Source organism: Chiloscyllium plagiosum, chromosome 4, assembly GCF_004010195.1.
Source record: "Chiloscyllium plagiosum isolate BGI_BamShark_2017 chromosome 4, ASM401019v2, whole genome shotgun sequence".
NCBI classification, from domain to species: Eukaryota; Metazoa; Chordata; class Chondrichthyes; order Orectolobiformes; family Hemiscylliidae; genus Chiloscyllium; species Chiloscyllium plagiosum.
The window spans coordinates 62,452,826-62,472,284 of NC_057713.1; the positions used below are offsets into that span (position 1 = coordinate 62,452,826).

Genomic DNA, 19,459 nt, shown 5'->3' on the forward strand with positions numbered 1-19,459 from the left:
GGTCTGGGAGATGATGGTTTGGTGGTGGGGGGTGGGGTCATGGTCAAGGGGGCAGTAGGAGGAGGTATCTGCGAGCTGGCGTTTGGCCTCAGCGGTGTAGAGGTCGGTGCGCCAAACTACTACCGCGCCTCACTTTCTCCCCAAATAAGTCTTTCTGTCTAGGTGATATGGCTACAGACAAATTGAACCATAAGTCCTGCCACAAATTAGGAACAATAAGTCATAATATATCAGGAGTTCACCTTTCATTCTTCTGAACTCCAGTGAGTGGAGTCCCAACCAGTTTAGCCTTTGCTCATAATTCTGCAATGTTTCTCTATTTAAATAATACTCTGTTCTTTTATTCGCCCTTCTAAAATGAATAACTTCACATGGTCCCACATTCTACTCCATTTTGTCAACTTTTTGTCCACTTACTTAACTTATCAATATCTCCCCGTAAACTGTCTGTATCCCTCTCAGAACATGTGTTTCACCTATATTTGTGTTGTCTACAAATCTTGCTGCAGTTCATTTGCTTCCTTCCTCGAAGTCATTCATCATAAATATACATTTGTGGTCCTTGCATTGATCTCTGTGGAACCCCACTGGTTACAAGTTGCCAACCTGAAAAACAGCAGCTTATTCCCACTTGCAGTTTCCTGCCCATTAGCCAATTCTCTATCCACACCAGTATATTATCTGGAACACCGTGGACTCTTATGTTATTATTTTAACTTTTTGTGAGGTACTTTGTTGAACTCCTTCTGAAAGGCCAAATACAAAGCATCTACTGGTTCCCCCAATCCACTCTGGTTGAGACTTCCTCAAAAACTCTAATAAATTAATCAGACACGACCTCCCTTTCATGAAATCATGCGGACTCTGCATGATTAGATTATGATTTTCCAAATGTTCTGATATTACTTCCATAATAATTGATTCCAATATTTTTTCCAACAATAGATGTTAGGACAATCAGCCTAGAGTTATCCAATTTTTGCTTCCCTCCCCTTTTTGAAAAGGGTGTCCAATTCTCCCGTACTTCTCCAGAATGCATGGATTCTTAAAAAAATTACAACTAATGCATCCCCAAAAATTGTAGCTATCTCTTTTAGGATCCTAGGATGCAAGCCGTCATGGCCTGGGAACTTATCTGCCTTTAGTGCCATTAGTTTGTCCAATACTACTTTACTGATGGTGATGGTGTTTAATTCCACTCCCATATTCTTTTGTGTTAATGGGATGTTTGAAGTATCTTCCTCTGTGAAGACTCATGCAAAACCTTGGTTCAACTCCTTTGCTGTTCCCTTGTTCCTCATAACTATCTCTGAAGATTCGTTTTTTAAAGGGGCCTATGTTCACTTTGAACTGTTCCTTCCTCTTTTTTACAAAATTGAAAGAAATTCTTATTGTCAGTTTTTACTTTCCTTGCCAGTTTTCCCTCATACTTCATTTTCTCTTTATTATCTTTGTAAACCTCCTTTGCTGGATTCTGAAATTTGTTTTCCAACATTATACTGTTCTTAACTTCCTTGGTTAGCCTCTCTTGCAATGTTTTTTCCTGACTAGAGTATATGTTTGCTATGAGTCATAAATTACCTCCTTAAATGCCTGCCAATACATGATTCGGAGTCAGAGCAACTATGCCATGTTTCACAGAGACATTGCTCGCTCCAGCCATACCTGACTGTGCCTTGAAAGCTGATTCTCCACACATCGCATGGACGACATGACGTTCTGAGGTAAGGCAAAGGGTGGAGGGGTATGCTTCCTAATCAACACCTACTGGTGCTCAGACCCCCTGGGCCTAGAATACCTTACAGTGGAATATCATCCCTATTACCTGCCATGTGAGTTCACCTCCGCCATCCTGACAGCAGTTTACATACCGCCCAGACGGATGTGCAGAATGCCCTGGATGAAATTTACACGGCCACAAACACTGTGGAGACAGAATTTCCAGAGACCTTATTCATGATGGCCACCAACTTCAACCAGGTCAACCCCAAGAGGAGCTGCCAAAATGCCACCAACACGTCTCCTACCCCACTAATGGATCGAACATCCTGGATCACAATTGTACAACCGTCAAAGATGCCTACCTCTCCATTCCTCCATCCACATGTCGAAAAATCAGATCACAGCACTGTGTTCCTCTTTCCAGCCTACAAACAGAATCTGAAATAGGAGAGTCCTTCACAGAAAGAAACAGAGTGCTGGTCCGAGGCAGTGGAAGAACATCTCTGGGACTGCTTGGATTGCACCGTATTCAGATACTCAGTGGAAAATCTGGAGGTGTATTCCGCCATCATCATGGAGCTCACTAGCAAATGCGTGGAGACTGCATGCCAAAGAGGTCAATCCAGGTATTCCTCAGGCAGAAAATCCACTGCCCACTGAAGACCAAGTGTACAGAATTCAAATCAGATGACCCAGACCTATACACAAAATCCAAATATGACCTCTGCAAAACCATCAGAGATGCTAAAAGGCAGTACCACACCAAAAGTTAGAGGATCAAATCAACCATAAGGACTCCCACAGCCTGTGGCAAGGTCTAAACAACATAACAGGATACAAAATGCTTAATGGCCTCCTCAGTATGCTTAATACTTTCTCTACTTGGTTTGAGCAGAATGTCAGCAGCACAGTGTCACCTGGCCCAACGGCCCTGGATACACCTGATTCTCGGTCACCACTGCAGATGTCAGATTGGTTTTTCTGAGAGTCGACCCAAGGGAAGCAACAGGCCCAGACAGAGTCCTTGGCCATGCACTTAGATCCTGTGCAGGTCAGCTGGCAGAAGTATTCACTGGCATCTTCAAACTCAACGTCCTACAAGCTGAACTTCCCACCTGCTTCAAGAAGACCACCATCATCTCAATACCAAAGAAAGCACATGCAACATATCTTAATGACTACCATCATGACCTTGATAATCATTAACTGCTTTGAGACGCTGATCATGGCCCATCTTTCCTCTAGTTTCCCAGCCTGCCTTGATCCTCTGCAGTCTGACTACTGACATAACAGGTCCACAGCGGATGCTATTTCTCTAGCCCTACACTCATCCTGGAACATCTGGACAACAAGAACACCCACGACAGACTCCTGCTCTACGTTAAACACCAGACTGATCTGAAGACACCAAGATGTAGGTCTCAGCTCTCCCCTCTGCAACTTGGAAGATAGGCAACGGCTGCATGATAACACTCAACACTGGAGCCCCCTCCCCCCCAGCCCTCTACTGTACCTCCTGTACATCCACAAATTCCGAATCAATGCCACCTATAGGTTTGCTGGTAATACCAACATGGTAGGACAGGTATCAAAAAATGATGAGTCAGCATACAGAGAGGAGATAGAGGGCTTGGTGCCATGGTGCAATGATAACGATGATAACATCCTTTTCAATGTTAGTAAGACAAAAGAACTGATCATTGACTTTAGAAAGAAAGAAGGAGAACATGCCCCGATCTACATCAACAGAACGGAGGTTGAGAGGTTGAGACTGACAAGTTCCTTAAAGTGACGATAACCTATTACCTGTCCTGGACCTCCCATGTAGATGCAACGGTAAAGAAGGCAGAACCAATGCCTCTTCTTCCTGAATTGGCTCAGGATATTTGGCAAATTCATAAGGACCCTCATCAACTTTTACAGATGTACCATAGATAACATACTATCTGGGTGCACAACTGTGCGGTACAGCAACTGCTCTGCCCAGGACTGTAAGAAACTAAAGAAGGTTGTTTGCACAGCCTAGACCATCACAGAAGTCAACCTCCCATCCATGGGCTCCATTTACACCTCTCATTGCCTCAGAAAGGCTGCGAACATCATCAAAGGCCCCTCCCACCCTGGTAATGTTATCCTACAACCTCTTCCATCAGGCAGATGATGAAAAATCTTGAACACACTTACCCGCAAGTTCAAGAACAGCTTCTTCCCTGCTGTTGTTAGACTGATGAATGGACTCTCTAACTTCAAATAATGTTGATCTTGTTAATGTTGTTCTTGCCTTGCACACATACTGTGCAGTGTAACCTGCAAGCATTACTCTGCCCAAATTTGTTTCATCCTATAATCTGGATGTCTTTGCTTATCATGATCTGCCTGTAATGTGATACTCACAAACAAAGCTTTTCACTGGACTTCGGTACACATGATAATAAATTAAATCAATAATCAATTAAATCCTATAAATCTGTCTGCACAGTTCTTTTTAGCTAACTCTATCTTAATTTCTTTGTCACCTTCTTTATTTAAACTAAACACAGCTGTTTCCACGTTTCTCACACTCAAACTAGATATTAAATTCTATCATGTTATGATCACTGATATTTCAGGCATATTTTGCTTTGATGCCATTTACTAAACCTTCATCATCACCTATTGCCAGATCCAAGATAGTCTGTTCTCTGGTTGATTCCATGACATATTGCTGTAGGAAACTATCCCTAATGGACTGCATAAATTATTGTCACAGCTACCCTTTCTACCTTGACTGAACCTAAAAACATAAAGATTAAAGTCAACCATCATTATCGCTCTATTCTTTTTACCCGTTCCTGTTATTTGTTGATATATACCCCTTCCGATAGAATGGCTACTCTTTGAGGGTCTAGACTTCCACCAGTCTCTTCTTGCCCTTGTTGTATACCCAATTGGATTCCACCATCCAAGCTGCGATGCATCATTTCCTCCACAAACTTCATTTTGGTTCATTCCCCTCCCTTGTTTCCTGTCATTTTTGATTTTTATTAATGTGACACTGCCCCTGGTGGTTAGTGGTGGTAATCTGTTAATTGGGTGTTGTTTATTTGGTGGGGGAATCCTTGAGAGAAAAAAAAGCTTTATTTTTAAATGGGGAATTCTGGGTAATCCAAGATGGAGAACGGGAAAAATGTCTGGCTGTAACAGGCTGCCCCTTTTTTGAGGTATTTTAGGTGTTGGAGGTGATTTTGTCAAATTCTAGGAACAGCAGTTACTGTTTCATGTGCAGTTGCATTGTTTTGGAACTTTGGAGAAAAAAAAGTCTAAACAACAGCACTTTTAAAAGGGAGGGGAACAGACAATTCATCCAGGAATTTGGGTGGAACTGAGAAATAAGAAAGAGAAACCACCTTATTGGGATTGTATTATAGGTCCCCTAATAGTCAGTGGGAAATCGAGGAACAAATTTGTAAGGTGGTTTCAGTTATCTGTAAGAGTGTTATGATAGGGGATTTTAACTTTCCAAACATCGACTGGGACTGCCATAGTGTGAAGGGTTTAGATGGAAAGGAATTTGTTAAGTGTGTACAAGAACATTTTCTGATTCAATATGTGGATGTTCCAACGAGAGAAGGTGCAAACCATGACCTATTCTTGGGAAATAAGGCAGGGCAGGTGACTGAGGTGTCAGTGGGGGAGCACTTTGGGGCCAGTGATCATAATTCTATTACATTTAAAATAGTGATGGAAAAGGATAGTCCAGATCTAAAAGTTGAAGTTCTAAATTGGAGGAAGGCTAATTTGGATGGCTTTACGCAAGAACTTTCAAAAACCGATTGGAGGCAGATGTTCGCAGGTACAGGGATGACTGGAAAATGGGATGCTTTCAGAAATGAGATAACACGAGTCCAGAGACAGGATATTCCTGTGGCGGTGAAATGAAAGGCTGTTAAGTATAAGGAATGCTGGAAGTCTAAAGAAATTGAGGGTTTGGTTAAGAAAAAGAAGGAAGTATATGTCAGGTATAGACAGGATAGATCGAGTGAATCCTTAGAAGAGTATAAAGGCAGTAGGAGTATACTTAAGAGAGAAATCAGGAGGGATTTGCCAAATAGGGTTCAGAGAATCCAAAGGGTTTTTACAAATACATTAAGGACAAAAGGGTGACTAAGGAGAGAATAGGGCCCCTCAAAGATCAGCAAGGTGTCCTTTGTGCGGAGTTGCAGGAAATGGGGGAAATACTAAATGAGTATTTTTGTATCAGTGTTTACTGTGGAAAAGGACATGTAAGATAGAAAATGTAGAGAAATAGATGGTGACATCTTGAAAAATGTCCATATTACAGAGGAGGAAGTGCTAGATGTCTTAAAATGCATAAAAGTGGATAAATCCCCAGAACCTGATCAGGTGTACCCTAGAACTCTGTGGGAAGCTAGGGAAGTGATTGCTGGGCCCCTTGCTGAGATATTTATAACATTGATAGTCGCAGGCGAGGTGACAGAAGACTGGAGGTTGGCTAACATGGTGCCAGTACTGAGGAAAGGTGGTAAGGACAAGCCAGGGAACTATAGACCAGTGAGCTTGACGTCGGTGGTAGGCAAGTTGTTGGAGGGAATCCTGAGGGACAGGGTGTACATATATTTGGAAAGGAAAGGACTGATTAGAGATACTCAACATGACATTGTGCATGGCAAATCCTGTCTCACAGACTTGATTGAGTTTTTTGAAGAAGTAACTAAGAGGTAGACCTGATCTAAATGGACTTCAGTAAGGCGTTTGACAAGGTTCCCCATGGGAGACTGGTTAGCAAGTTAGCAAGATCTCATGGAATACAGGGAGAACTAACCATTTGGATACAGAGCTGGCTCAAAGGTAGAAGACAGGTTGGTGGAGGAGAGTTGTTTTTCAGACTGGAAGCTGTAACCAGTGGAGTACCACAAGGATCAGTGCTGCGTCTATAACTTTTCGTCATTTATATAAATGATTTGGATGTGAGCATAAGAGGTATAGTTAGTAAGTTTGCAGATGACACCAAAATCAGAGATGTAGTGGACAGTGAAGAAGGTTATGTCAGATTACAATGGGATCTTGATCAGATGGGCCAGTGAGCTGAGAAGTGGCAGATGGAGTTTAATTTGGATAAATGCGACGTGCTACATTTTGGGAAAGCAAATCTTAGCAGGACTTGTACACTTAATGGTAAGGTCCTAGGGAGTATTACTGAACAAAGAGACCTTGGAGTGCAGGTTCATAGCTCCTTGAAATTAGATTCAAACGTATATAGGATAGTGAAGAAGGCGTTTGGTATGCTTTCCTTTATTGGTCAGAGTATTGAGTACAGGAGTTGGGAGGTCGTTTTGTGGCTGTACAGGACATCAGTTAGGCCACTTTTGGAATATTGCATGCAATTCTGGTCTCCTTCATATCAGAAAGATGTTGTGAAACTTGAAAGGTTTCAGAAAAGATTTACAAGGATGTTGCCAAGGTTGGAGGATTTGAGCTATAAGAAGAGATTGAATAGGCTGGGGCTGTTTTCTTTGTAGCATCGGAGTTTGAGGGGTGACCTTATAGAGGCTGATGAAATCATGAGGGGCATGGACAGAATAAATGGACATAGTATTTTCCCTGGGATGGGGGAGTCCAGAATTAGAGGACATAGGTTTAGGTTGAGAGGGGAAAGATACAAAAGAGACACAAGGGGCAAACTTTTCACGCAGAGGGTGGTACATGTATGAAATGAGCTGCCAGAGGAAGTGGTGGAGGCTAGTACAAGTGCAACATTTAAAGGGCATCTAAATGGGTATATGAATAGGAAGGGTATGGAGGGATATGGGCCGGGTGCTGACAGGTGGGAGTAGATTGGGTTGGGATAGCTGGTCGGTATGGATGAGTTGGACCAAAGAGCCTGTTTCCCTGCTGAAGATATCTCTATGACTCTATTTTGTAATTCCTGAGTGCCTGCCTTTCTGGGGCTATATCCAGCTGTTCTAGGAGAGGGGGTATGCAAAGTCCATCAGTAATTTCAAAGCTTTTCAGAAGCAATGGGTACAATAGAGGCTGGAGTACATTCTAACCCTCACTAATTACATTTTGATACAGTTCCTTCCTTGCTTTCTCCTCTGTTTAATCTTTGTAACTGTTACACTTCTCTGGTGGGCAATGTTTGTAGTTTCCTTAGTTGAGCCCTCTACCAAGGCAAAAGTTCTATTTGTATCAACTCTATCTATACCCCTAAGGTTTTGTAGACCCCCATCTGGTGCTTCCCCTGCCTCCAGCTTTCTCTGCTCTAAGGAAAAAACATTGCAGCCTACTGAGTCTGCCTTTGTAGTTGAACTGCCCCATTGTGGGCAACAACCTGGCGAATCTCCTTTGTACCCTCTCCAGTACACCACATCCTTCCCATCGCATGGCAAACAGAGCTACACAGATTATCCAGCTGTGACTAACTAACATACTATACAGCTCATCATGATCTTGTATTCAGTGTCTCAATAAAGTCAGGTATCTCATATTCCTTCCTAACCACCCTATCTAATTGCCTTGATACTTTCAAAGATCAATATACAACTAAATCAAGGTCTTGCTGATTATCAGTGCTACCCGGGGCCTGACACACATCATAAACTTCACTATCTTGTTCGTCCTCCTCACTATTTAGCACACCACCACTTCTTGCGTAGTCTGCGAAATTATTGATAAACTTTCCTCATTCATGTGTGATTCATTAATGTACACTACAAATAAGAAGGACCTAGCACCGAGCCCTGCAATACTGGAGGCAGGCTTTCAGTCATTAAAATTTTAATCCATGCCCTCTGTCTCCTGCATTAAGTCAGTTTTGGATCCAAATTGCAAAATTGCCCTACAATGTATGGGTTCCTACCTTCTTGAACAGTTTCTCAGTAACACCTTCCCAACAGCCTTGTTAAAGGCTGTGAGGATTACATTTGGTCGCAAAAAGAGGAGATCAAATTATTATCTCAATGGTGATATATTGGGAAAGGCCAGGAGCAACAAGGCCTTAGTGTCCTTGTAAACCAGTCGATGAAAGTAAACATGCAGGTGCAGCAGGCGGTGAAGAGGGCAAATGGTACGCTGGCTTTCATAGCAAAGAGATTCAAGTATAGGAGCCGGGATATCTTGCTGCAGTTGTCCAGGGCCTTGGTGAGACCTTACCTTGAGTTTTGTGTGCACTTTTCGTCTCCTTATCTGAGGAAGGATGTTCTGGCTAAAGAGGAAGTGCAACAAAGGTTTACTAATCTGATTGCTGGGATGGAAAGACTGACATATGACGATAGACTGGATTGGTGAGGATTATATTCATTGGAATTTAGAAGATTGAGGAGGGATCTCATAGAAACATATAACATTCTAATGTACTAGACAAGGTGGGAAGAATGTTCCTGATGACAGAGAAGTCCAGAATCTGGGGTATAGTCTTGTGACATAGAGTAGGCTGCTTAGGACTAAGATGACGAGAAATTTCTTCGCCCAGACAGTGATGAACCTGTGGAATTCTACACCGTAGAAGGTGGTTGTGGCTAAAATCTCTGTTTTCAATAAGGAGTTTGATCCCTTCAGCTCAAAGAACTATCTAAGGGTATGGGGAGGATAGGGTCCTGAGTTGAAAGAGCAGTGATTAATTGAATCGTGGAGTAGGCTTGAAAGACCAAATCTGAAACTTTATTGCTGGAACAGCACAGCAGGTCAGGCAGCATCTAGGGAACAGAAGATTCGACGTTTCGGGCACATGCCCTTCTTCAGGAATGAGCAGAGAGTGTTCAGCAGGAGAAGATAAAAGGTAGGGAGGAGGGACTTGGAGGAGGGGCGTTGGAAATGTGATAGGTGGAAAGAGGTCAAGGTGAGGGTGATAGGTCGGAGTAGGGTGGAGGTCCGTGATCCCAGTCTGGTTCACTGTGATCCTGACCTAATTAAATGTGATCCCAGTCTGCTTCACCGTGATCCTGACCTAACTATCCGTGATCCCAGTCTGCTGCACTGTATAGTTAGGTCAGGATCACGGTGAAGCAGACTGGGATCACATTTAATTAGGTCAGGATCACAGTGAACCAGACTGGGATCACGGATAGTTAGTCTCCTCCGACCTATCACCCTCACCTTGACCTCTTTCCACCTATCACATTTCCAACGCCCCTCCTCCAAGTCCCTCCTCCCTACCTTTTATCTTCTCCTGCTGAACACTCTCTGCTCATTCCTGAAGAAGGGCATGTGCCCGAAACGTCGAATCTTCTGTTCCCTAGATGCTGCCTGACCTGCTGTGCTGTTCCAGCAATAAAGTTTCAGCTTTGATCTCCAGCGTCTGCAGACCTCACTTTCTCCTTGAAAGACCAAATGGCTTACTCCTGCTCTTTGTTTTTAATGTTTCTATAAACAACACTATCCTCATCTCCACACCTAGTCACCTCCTCAAAATAAAATTCAATCAAATTTGTTAAATGTGGTCCATGCAGTGACATATCACATACCAACAAGCCATTCTGACTATATTTGATGAAACCTTTTCTCTCTAAGTGCAGAAAAATTGTGTGTCTCAGAATTGTTTTCCACAAGTTTCTCTATCATTGATGTTCCTCACTGGCCTGTAGCTCCCTGTCTTTTCTCTGTCACTATTCTTGAATGGTGGTAACGTATGAGCTATATCTACAGTCCTCGGCACCTCTCCATGAGCCCAGAGAGGATTTAAAAATTAATGTCATTGCGGTCTAGGTTACACCTCACCTAGGCCTGAGGTTTTATCCAGTTGCTTTCTCCTCCCCCTCGATTGTATTTTGTTCATATTTATCACAGTCACTTCCGCTGATTGTAAAATATGCATCATTTTCTCAATAGGGAATACAGATGCATGGTAATAATTTTAAACTTCAATAATGTATACAAGCAACTCATGCACATTTCTACTTTGATTCCTTATGAGACAAACTCTTTCCCTTGTTTTCAATATATTCCCAAAAAAAGCATCAGTATGATTGTTAATTGCTGTCAGTTATGCTGATAGCTACTGACTCCTTAGAAGAAGTAAACAAAGAATTGCATTTATATAACATTATTCATGACCACACATAGAGCATTACAGCTAATGAGGAACTTTGTGACATGTTATTACTGTTGTTCAGAAGAAAACATGCTGCCCACTGCAGCCCACAAACACCCGAAGAGGCTAGTGTGATAACAAGCAGAAAATATGTTCCTTTTGTGATATTGATTGAGGGATAAGTATTAGCTATAGAAACCTCCTGTCCTCCTCTTCAAAATTGTATCATGGGATCCTTTGTATCTACTGCAGCAAACAAATGGGATCAGAGTGTCACCTCTGACAATACAGCACTTCCTCAAAGCTTTACTTGACTGTCAGCCTTGATTTTTTTTTAAGACCTGGAGTAGTACTGCAATGTTGTCACATAACCTAAAAACCAATGGAATCACAGGGATACAAATTTTAATGCTCCTCCCCTGATATTCACTATTTTTAATCTTCTCTTCACCTTTGAAACAAAAGTCATAGATAAGAAAGGCCTTGGCAGGGGAATTTTAACAATTTTTAGGCTTCTTTGTGGATCAAGAGAAACAGGAATGCTCCTTTAGACATCATAAGGAAACTTTTGCTTCAGGCTCCTTCAGTTAAGATTGGCCCAATTTTCACTCCACCCAAAATTTCCTGCTCCTGATTTTTCTGGTGCAGGTAGACACTGGAGTCAAATGTGCAAACTCCACACAGTCAGTCGCCCGACTCGGGTTCAATTCCTGTCTCAGGCTGTGTGGGGTTTGCACATTCTCCCCGTGTCTGCCTGGGTTTCTTCCGGGTGCTCCAGTTTCCTCCCACAGACCAAAAATGTGCAGGTTAGGTGAATTGGCCATGCTAAATTGCCCGTAGTGTTAGGTGCAGGGGTAAATGTAGGGGAATGGGTCTGGGTGGGTGCGCTTCGGCTGTTCGGTGTGGACTTGTTGGGCCGAAGAGCCTGTTTCCACACTGTGAGTAATCTAATCTAATCAAATATTCTGTGGCCTGAGCAACTCACGGGGCTAGATTCTCCATAAGAGCCTTGTACCAAATCATCTAACTCAGCAACAAGAATGCTACCAATTAAGACATGGGTTATGCTCCAAAAAGCTGTTTGATGCTGCCATGAATTATTCAGAGCTTCTCTACTTGGAACTATTCACAGTAATTTTTGATAGCCTACATTTCATCAACTCATACCATCTAAAGCTGGCTATTATTAGTAATTTAAAAAAGCACAGATATTCACAATGATCCCACAATTATCTCAGGAATATATTATACAACTCTCTAGCTTTTTGATAAAACAGTAAGTAGATGAAAATATGCTTAATAAATGAGGGGTAATGTTCCCCACTTCTTTATACATGTCTGATTTAGGGTTTGACTCCATTTTTCCCTGTTCAACAAAGATAAAGGATAAAAATTGGCATGACCTGTACATTTAGATGTAATTTACGGAGGATTATTTTATGTAAGTATGCTTTGATAAGCCAATAAGGTCAAATAATCCTTGAAAATTATACCACAGGAATGTATTCCCAAAAATTATAACCAACTAGATGTTTTGCTTATTTAGCTGAGTATGTCAGTGAGCATATATATAGAATCTTTACTTCATTAAGACTCAGAGGTGCTGGTGTTGGACTGGGGTGGACAAAGTTAAAAATCACACAATACCACGTTATAGTCCAATGGGTTATTTGGAAGCACTAGCTTTTGGAGCGCCAGTCCTTTACCAGGTGGTTGTCCGATCGGCACTCCAAAAGCTAGTGCTTCCAACGAAACCTGTTGGACTATAACCTGGTGTTGTATGATTCTTAATTCATCAAGGGTTTAAATAATGAGGCAGAAGGCATGATAGAAGAGTGTTATAGATTAGATTAGATTAGATTACAGTGTGGAAACAGGCCCTTCGGCCCAACAAGTCCACACCGACCCGCCGAAGCGAAACCCACACATACCCCTACATTTACCCCTTACCTAACATTACGGGCAATTTAGTATGGCCAATTCACCTGGCCCTGCACATCTTTGTGACTGTGGGAGGAAACCGGAGCACCCGGAGGAAACCCACGCAGACACGGGGAGAACGTGCAAACTCCACACAGTCAGTCGCCTGAGGCGGGAATTGAACCCAGGTCTCAGGCGCTGTGAGGCAGCAGTGCTAACCACTGTGCCACTGTGCCGTGTTATACTTGTATGGTCCACAGGAGCTATTAGATGGATGTACCAAGTTACCTTTTCTTATCCTTTGGTTTTCTGTTGTGTTTTGTGGGGGAATTCTGCAGTTTTGGATCATTTTAAAGTATTATTGGCAAATTACATGTAAATGTCCTCAGTTTAAACAATCTATTTTACAGGTGTTCCCAGTGACCAAAGCAGTGGTACATCTTCCCCACTTTGCGACAGTGGATTACATCTTAACTTTCATCCCAACAATACAGTAAGATATGTTCCTACCTTTAAACTTAATGCGCCAGACTAGTTATGCAAGTGCCAACTTCAATACTCAAGAGCATTTTTCTTTTCCTGCTATTTTTAATGAAGATAGTGGTTATAAGGACAAAGTATGTATAGTTGGTCCTGACTATATCAGCGATAGTTTTGTTCTTGTGCGGTCTCGCTTATAAGAAAATTGCGTAATAGCACCGCCTTTGAAACTAATGGGGTTGGAGTAGCATTATAGCCAATACAGGAAAGGAAAGGTTGTGTTTTACAAATAACAGTCTAAATTCTTCAATTACATTAAAGCCAATTTGCATTGAAGAAACATGCATTATTGCAGATCAGACTGTACCATGTGTATTCTTTCACAGAAGCAACAAATAAGGAAAAATCAGCCCTAGTAGGTCAGTTGTAAAGTTGCTTCTAATATTTTCAACAACTGTTAAGAGCAATACCTGGGATTTCTACAGAATCTCTTGATCGTGGATCAATATAACTTTAGAAGAAGTTATATAAATGTGTAAAATAACCTTTTATGCCATTTATTGTGAGAAACTGTCAATTAACTACTAAACAGGTCAGGGACCTCACGAATGTTGGGGTGTTTTTTGCTATTGTGCCCAGAAATGAAGCTGATCCTGAATTTTTGCAATTTTTCTCCAAGAATGTTTTGAATGAAAAACAGCAAAATCTCTTTAAAAAATGCAGAAAAGTGCTACAAATGAAAAATTACATATGCATGTAAAAATATCTTGCAAGAAATGACAATATGTTCATTACAATCTGAAGATGTTGCCTTTTACCTAGCTGCCTCCGACATGATCTCTTTTTTCCTCAAATGAGGACTTCCTCCACTGTGGTTGACAGGGCCCTCAGCTGTGTCCAACACATCTCCTACTCTTCTGCCTTCACCCATTATCCTCCTTTCCGGAATGACAGTAGGGTTCTCTTGCTCTTAGTTTCCACCCTATTCATCTCCACATTCAAAGGATCATCCTCTACTATTTCTACCACCTTCAGCTGGATGCAACCAACAAATATATCTTCCCCTCCCCTTCACTATCAGCATTCTATAAGAATCCTTATTCTGTGACACTTTGGTCCACTTCTCTGTTACTCCTACCAATTCCTCACTCTTCCAAAGTATGTTCCCATGTAGTTGCAGAGGAAGTAAAACTTGCCTATTCACCTCCACCCTCCCACTGCCCAAGGCCCCAAACACACCCTCCAGGTGAAGCCACATTTTGCCTTATGTTTCTTTCAATCTAGTCTAGTGCATTCACTGTTCTCCTTTACATTGGTGAGACCAAAGTCTGGCTGATTGCTTTGCAGAATGCTTCCACCTTGTCTATAGGAGTGGCCCTGACCTCTCAATTGATTGCCATTTCAATAAACCATTTTTCTCATGCTAATATGTCTTGGCCTACTACAATGTCCAGTGAAGCACAATGTAAGGAAGAGACCTCATTTTCCATTCAGGGCATCCACAGCTTCTGGGTCTCAATACTGAATTCCACACCATCAGAGCCTGACTGATATGTCTGTTCTTCATTTTACTTGCATCTCCACTCCTGCCTCAAGCAACTATGACTCATTTGTGACAGCTTACTTTGTTCTCAATAGAGGGGACCAATTGTCTCCCTTTCACACCTCTCTTTCTCTTTTACCACTATTAACAACCCATTTGGCTTTAGCATTGGGCCTCTACACCATCTGTTCCCTTCAACCCCTCTCTGCCTCTGTCAAAAGTATAAAAAGACTTTTCCTCCCCATTTCAATTCTGGAGAAAAGTGATGTCAAACTCAAATGTTTCTCTCTCCACAGATCTTGCCAGAATGGCTGAGTTTTTTCTTTCTAGCAATCTCTGTTTTTCAGATTTAATTGTTTCCAGTATTTTGCTTTTACATATTATTAGAAAGGATGACATTTAATGTGTTATTCATGAATTGTTTTATGAAATCCTTGACTGCCACCAAGTGTATATCAGTGAAGTAGTGGCTGAGTGCCTCAAATTTCCAGTAAGCACTAATGATGTTTAGATCCCACATCATGGATAATAATTTAGAAAACTTACTTTCTATATGTTTTAATTGAATCTTCAAGGGTTCTATCACTAGGATTTTTTAAATGAAGTGCATGCTGCATGGGAAGCTGCTCAATGCATTCAAATTCCTTAGCTTGCGTTTGTTTGTACTAAGTACAATATTGGTTTAGAGACTGAACTGCCTTAGTTTCTGGAAGTTTAATGTTGCTGTAAGTCTCCTAATTGGGGTCGTTATTCTTCAATGAGATGCAGTGCTGGAAATTGGCATTGCACAGAGCATTGCAGAAAATTACAGAAATATATATATGCTTTGCATCTGCTGAAACATGACACAGGTAAGAAATACAATTACAATTTTGCCAACCAAAGGAGTGATGTTACTGGGTTACCCTTTCAAAAATATGAATGGTAGGAATAGAAGCTGGAATAGGTTGAATCCTTCAAGCTCGCTCAACTTTATTCAATGAGATTGTGCTGATCGTCTACTTGGGGTCAGAGATGTACAACATGGAAGCAGACCCAAACTTTGGTCCAACTCATTCATGCCGACCAGATGTCCTAAATTAATCTCGTCCCATTGAACCCATCTAGTCTCTCTTAAACCCCTCCTATTCATATACCCATCCAGATGCCTTTTAAATGTTGTAATTGTACCAGCCTCCACCACTTTCTCTGATAGCTAATTCCATACACACACCACTCTGTATGAAAACATTGCCTCCTTAGGTTCTTTTTATATCTTTCCCCTCTCACCCTAAACCTATGCCCTCTAGTTCTGGACTCCCTGACCCCAGGGAAAAGACCTTGTCTATTTATCTTATCTATGCTCCTCATAATTTTGTAAACCTCTATAAGGTCGCCCCTCAGCCTCCGACACTCCTGGGAAAACAGCCCCAGCCTGTTCAGCCTCTCCCGAAAAATCAAACCCTCCAACCCCGGCAACATCCTTGTAAATCTTTTCTGAAGCCTTTCAAGTTTCACATCTTTCCGATAGGAAGGAGACCAGAATTGTACACAGTATTCCAAAAGTGGCCTAACCAATGACCTATACAGCTGCAACATGACTTCCCAACTCCTATACTCAGTGAAGGAAAGCATACTAAACAGCTTCTTCATTGTCCTTTCTACATCCACTTTCAAAGAACAATGAACCTGTCCTCCAAGATCTCTTTGTTCAGCAACACTCCCCAGGACCTTATCATTAAGTGTATCAGTCCTGCCCTGATTTGCCTTTCCAAAATGCAGCACCTCACATTTATCTAAATTAAACTCCATCAGCCACTCCTCAGCCTATTGACCCATCTGATCAAGATCCTGAGGTAACCTTCTTCACTGCCCAGCACAACTCCAATTTTGGTGTGATCTGCAAACGTCAACACCAATTTCCTGCAATGAGCCCATATCCCTCGATATTTATTTAGAAACCCTACAACATAGTCACTTTTGTCCTCGCAGCATCAGTTATAACCTATAAATCTTCATACATATTTGATGTTGTTCCCTGTTCACACAGTTGTTCCAGTTTCCTGGATATTGTGCATCCCACAGCTGCTTAGGTCCACAGGGAACTATTTACGCAAGTTCAGTTTCTGTGTAGCTTCTTAAGTACAGTTCTTCTATGAGCACAATGTGCATGAGATTTCAGAAAACACAGTTTAGAGTTCCAAGTTCAAAGTGGCAAAAAATTGAAATTCTATTTAATCCACTATCTACATACTAACAGGAATTATATCTCAATGCTTCTTACATGTGAACGAACTAGCTTTTAATGCTTTTGTAAATATCCTCTGGAAGCTTAAGGATTTTTGTCTTGATTCTGAAGAGATTTTTAGTCTAATATACTTTAAACCCAAAAAGCATGACCCATCTGTCAAAGTGTTGATGAAGCATTAAAAGAGCATGTTAAAGTTTTAGGAAACACTTCTCCAGGATTATCAAATATCAATGAAATTAATTTCATATTCACACCTACACATTGTGTCAGTACATAGTAAATAATAGAAATGTCAGACTAATAATAAGAATTGATGTTTGTTTGCAAAAGCATTACAAAAGATAATAGATTTAGAATGAGTTACAGTTGGAAAAGTAATATGAATAATACTTTTCAGGATTCCCTCTCGTGTTCTTCATGGCCTACATCCTCAGGCCTAAAGTGGGAGAAGCGATGGTGTGATCTACGGTTAATCCCCCTTCTTCATTCTCGTTTGTCACATTATATTCCAGGAACTGATATTGCCAGGTACTGTTCCAAATTATTATTTTCTTTACAGTAAGCTGTCAATTGGTATTTATCGTTAAGGTGCTCAAGTATATTCTGCCATTCATGATTTCACATGCAACACATGTGACATCACTTCCGCTCCTCACGTCATTGCTGATGTCACAGGCTCGGCGACTTCTGCCCCCACCCCCCACTGCCACCATCCCCCCCTAATTTCCCCCTCACTGTGGACCAATGATCAGTCCTCAGCAAAGGCCTTACCTTCATCCTCCTCCGTCCACGCATCAATGAATTTAATACACGTGGTGACGCGAACACTTCTTCCGCTGCCTCCGCTTCCAAGCGTACTTTTTCAATCAGGACTCCTGCCCCCCTTCCGAAGACCCCTTCACCCACCTCCAACACACTCCATCCACCTGGATACCCCACGCTGGCCTATTACCCGACCTCGATCTCTTCATTTCCAACTGCCGCAGAGACATTAACCTACTCAACCTGTCTATCCCCCCCCCCACTCCAACTCTCACCCTCACAATGCGCAGCCCTACACTCCCTCTGCTCCAATCCCAACCTCACCATCAAACCAGCAGATAAAGGAGGTGTAGTGGTAGATTGGCGCACTGACCTCTACACCACTGAAGCCAGACGCCAGCTCAAACACACCGCCTCCTACTTCCCTCTCAACCATGACCCACCCCCCCATCGCCAAACCAGACCATACAGAACTTCATCACCTCTTGGCTACCTTCTCCCAGCCCCACCCCAATCCCATTTATCTCTCCATCCTGGAGCCTCTCTGCCTTCATTCCTAATGAAGAGCTTTTGCCCGAAACGTCAATTTTCCTGCTCTTCGGATGCTGCCTGATCTGCTGTGCTTTTCCAGTACCACTCTAAGCTAGACTCTGATTTCCAGTATCTGCAGTCCTCATCTTTGCCTATATTTAGCATTTAAATATGTAATAAGTCTTCTCATCCAGGATTACACTATGGCTTGAAATTTCTTTCTGATGCTGTGACTGCAGCTCATTTTGCAGGAGCAGGATTTATTAGTTATGGTGTGTGAACAACACCTATGTCGACATGGCCCTGTCATTGCTGGCCGGATAAGTGCAACAGTCTCTCTGCAGCGTGAAAAGTATCAATGAAGAGACAAAAACAATACACCTTATCATGCAGTTGTGAAAGCTTCTAGTAGGTCACAGCCTCCACTATATTTGAGCTGTAGCTGCCCTACTAAGATTTACTGCTACCTTTCTCCAAATAGTCTTAGCAGCAGCAAGCAAAGGAATATGTGGAAGAGAAATCTGGAAGCCAGAATCAGACTTAGCATCATGAGTGGAAATTAGCAGTAAATGGAAAAATAAAACCTAGGCCGATGTCGGGTCAGTGGCAGTCCTCAGTACCCCATTTCCTATAATTTTGGCATCCATTTCATTTGATTTAGAGTGGGATGGCTGGAGAACGTCAAGCCCAGCATGTCTGCAGTCTGAACAAACAGCAGCACATGTATAATCATTTGTGATAAGATTAGCTTTCACATCATTGACAATTTGTTTCAGTCTAACATCAGTTACATACTTTTTTTTTCAATATTTTGCACTGGACCTAAGTAAGTTTAAATGATAGGAAATTAACTAGATTGGTTCAAGATAGATTGAAGTCACATTCTGTGTAACCTTTATCCAAAAGTAAAAATTCAGGGCCAATATTTTTCAGCCTTTTCTGATATTACAGGTTAATAGTGGACAGTGTTTCCTTTCATATGTTTTGTCATTTTTTCAGCAAAATGCGTTTCAAATAATTGCTGTGAATGAAAAGTGTGGTTTGCCACTTCGACATTTTACAGCCTTTTGGTCACAGTATTGCATTTCACAACTTCAGAGGATTCAGCATCATGTCTATTCAACATTTTGCCTATACCACCAGCATCATTAACCAACCCCCTGCCCCACCCCCCAACTTGGTCTTTCTTATTTGTGTTTTGTTTACTTTGCTCGAATGCGCCAATTTTGCCCCCCCCCAGTCC

The 19,459-nt window shown here is 41.9% G+C and overlaps 1 protein-coding gene across 6 annotated transcripts in view; it reads left to right on the forward strand.

Moving 5' to 3' along the window:
* sntg1 (syntrophin, gamma 1) overlaps positions 1-19,459 on the forward strand; it is a 517,427-nt gene that overhangs the window by 417,172 nt on the left and 80,796 nt on the right. For all 6 annotated transcript variants that reach the window (XR_006311406.1, XM_043688307.1, XM_043688306.1 and 3 more), the window contains 2 exons: positions 13,081-13,163; positions 17,321-17,451. Coding sequence is in view for 5 of the 6 variants with exons in the window: in XM_043688307.1 (XP_043544242.1) it covers positions 13,081-13,163; positions 17,321-17,451 (214 nt within the window). In the remaining variant the exon portion in view is untranslated. The remainder of the gene's footprint in view (positions 1-13,080; positions 13,164-17,320; positions 17,452-19,459) is intronic.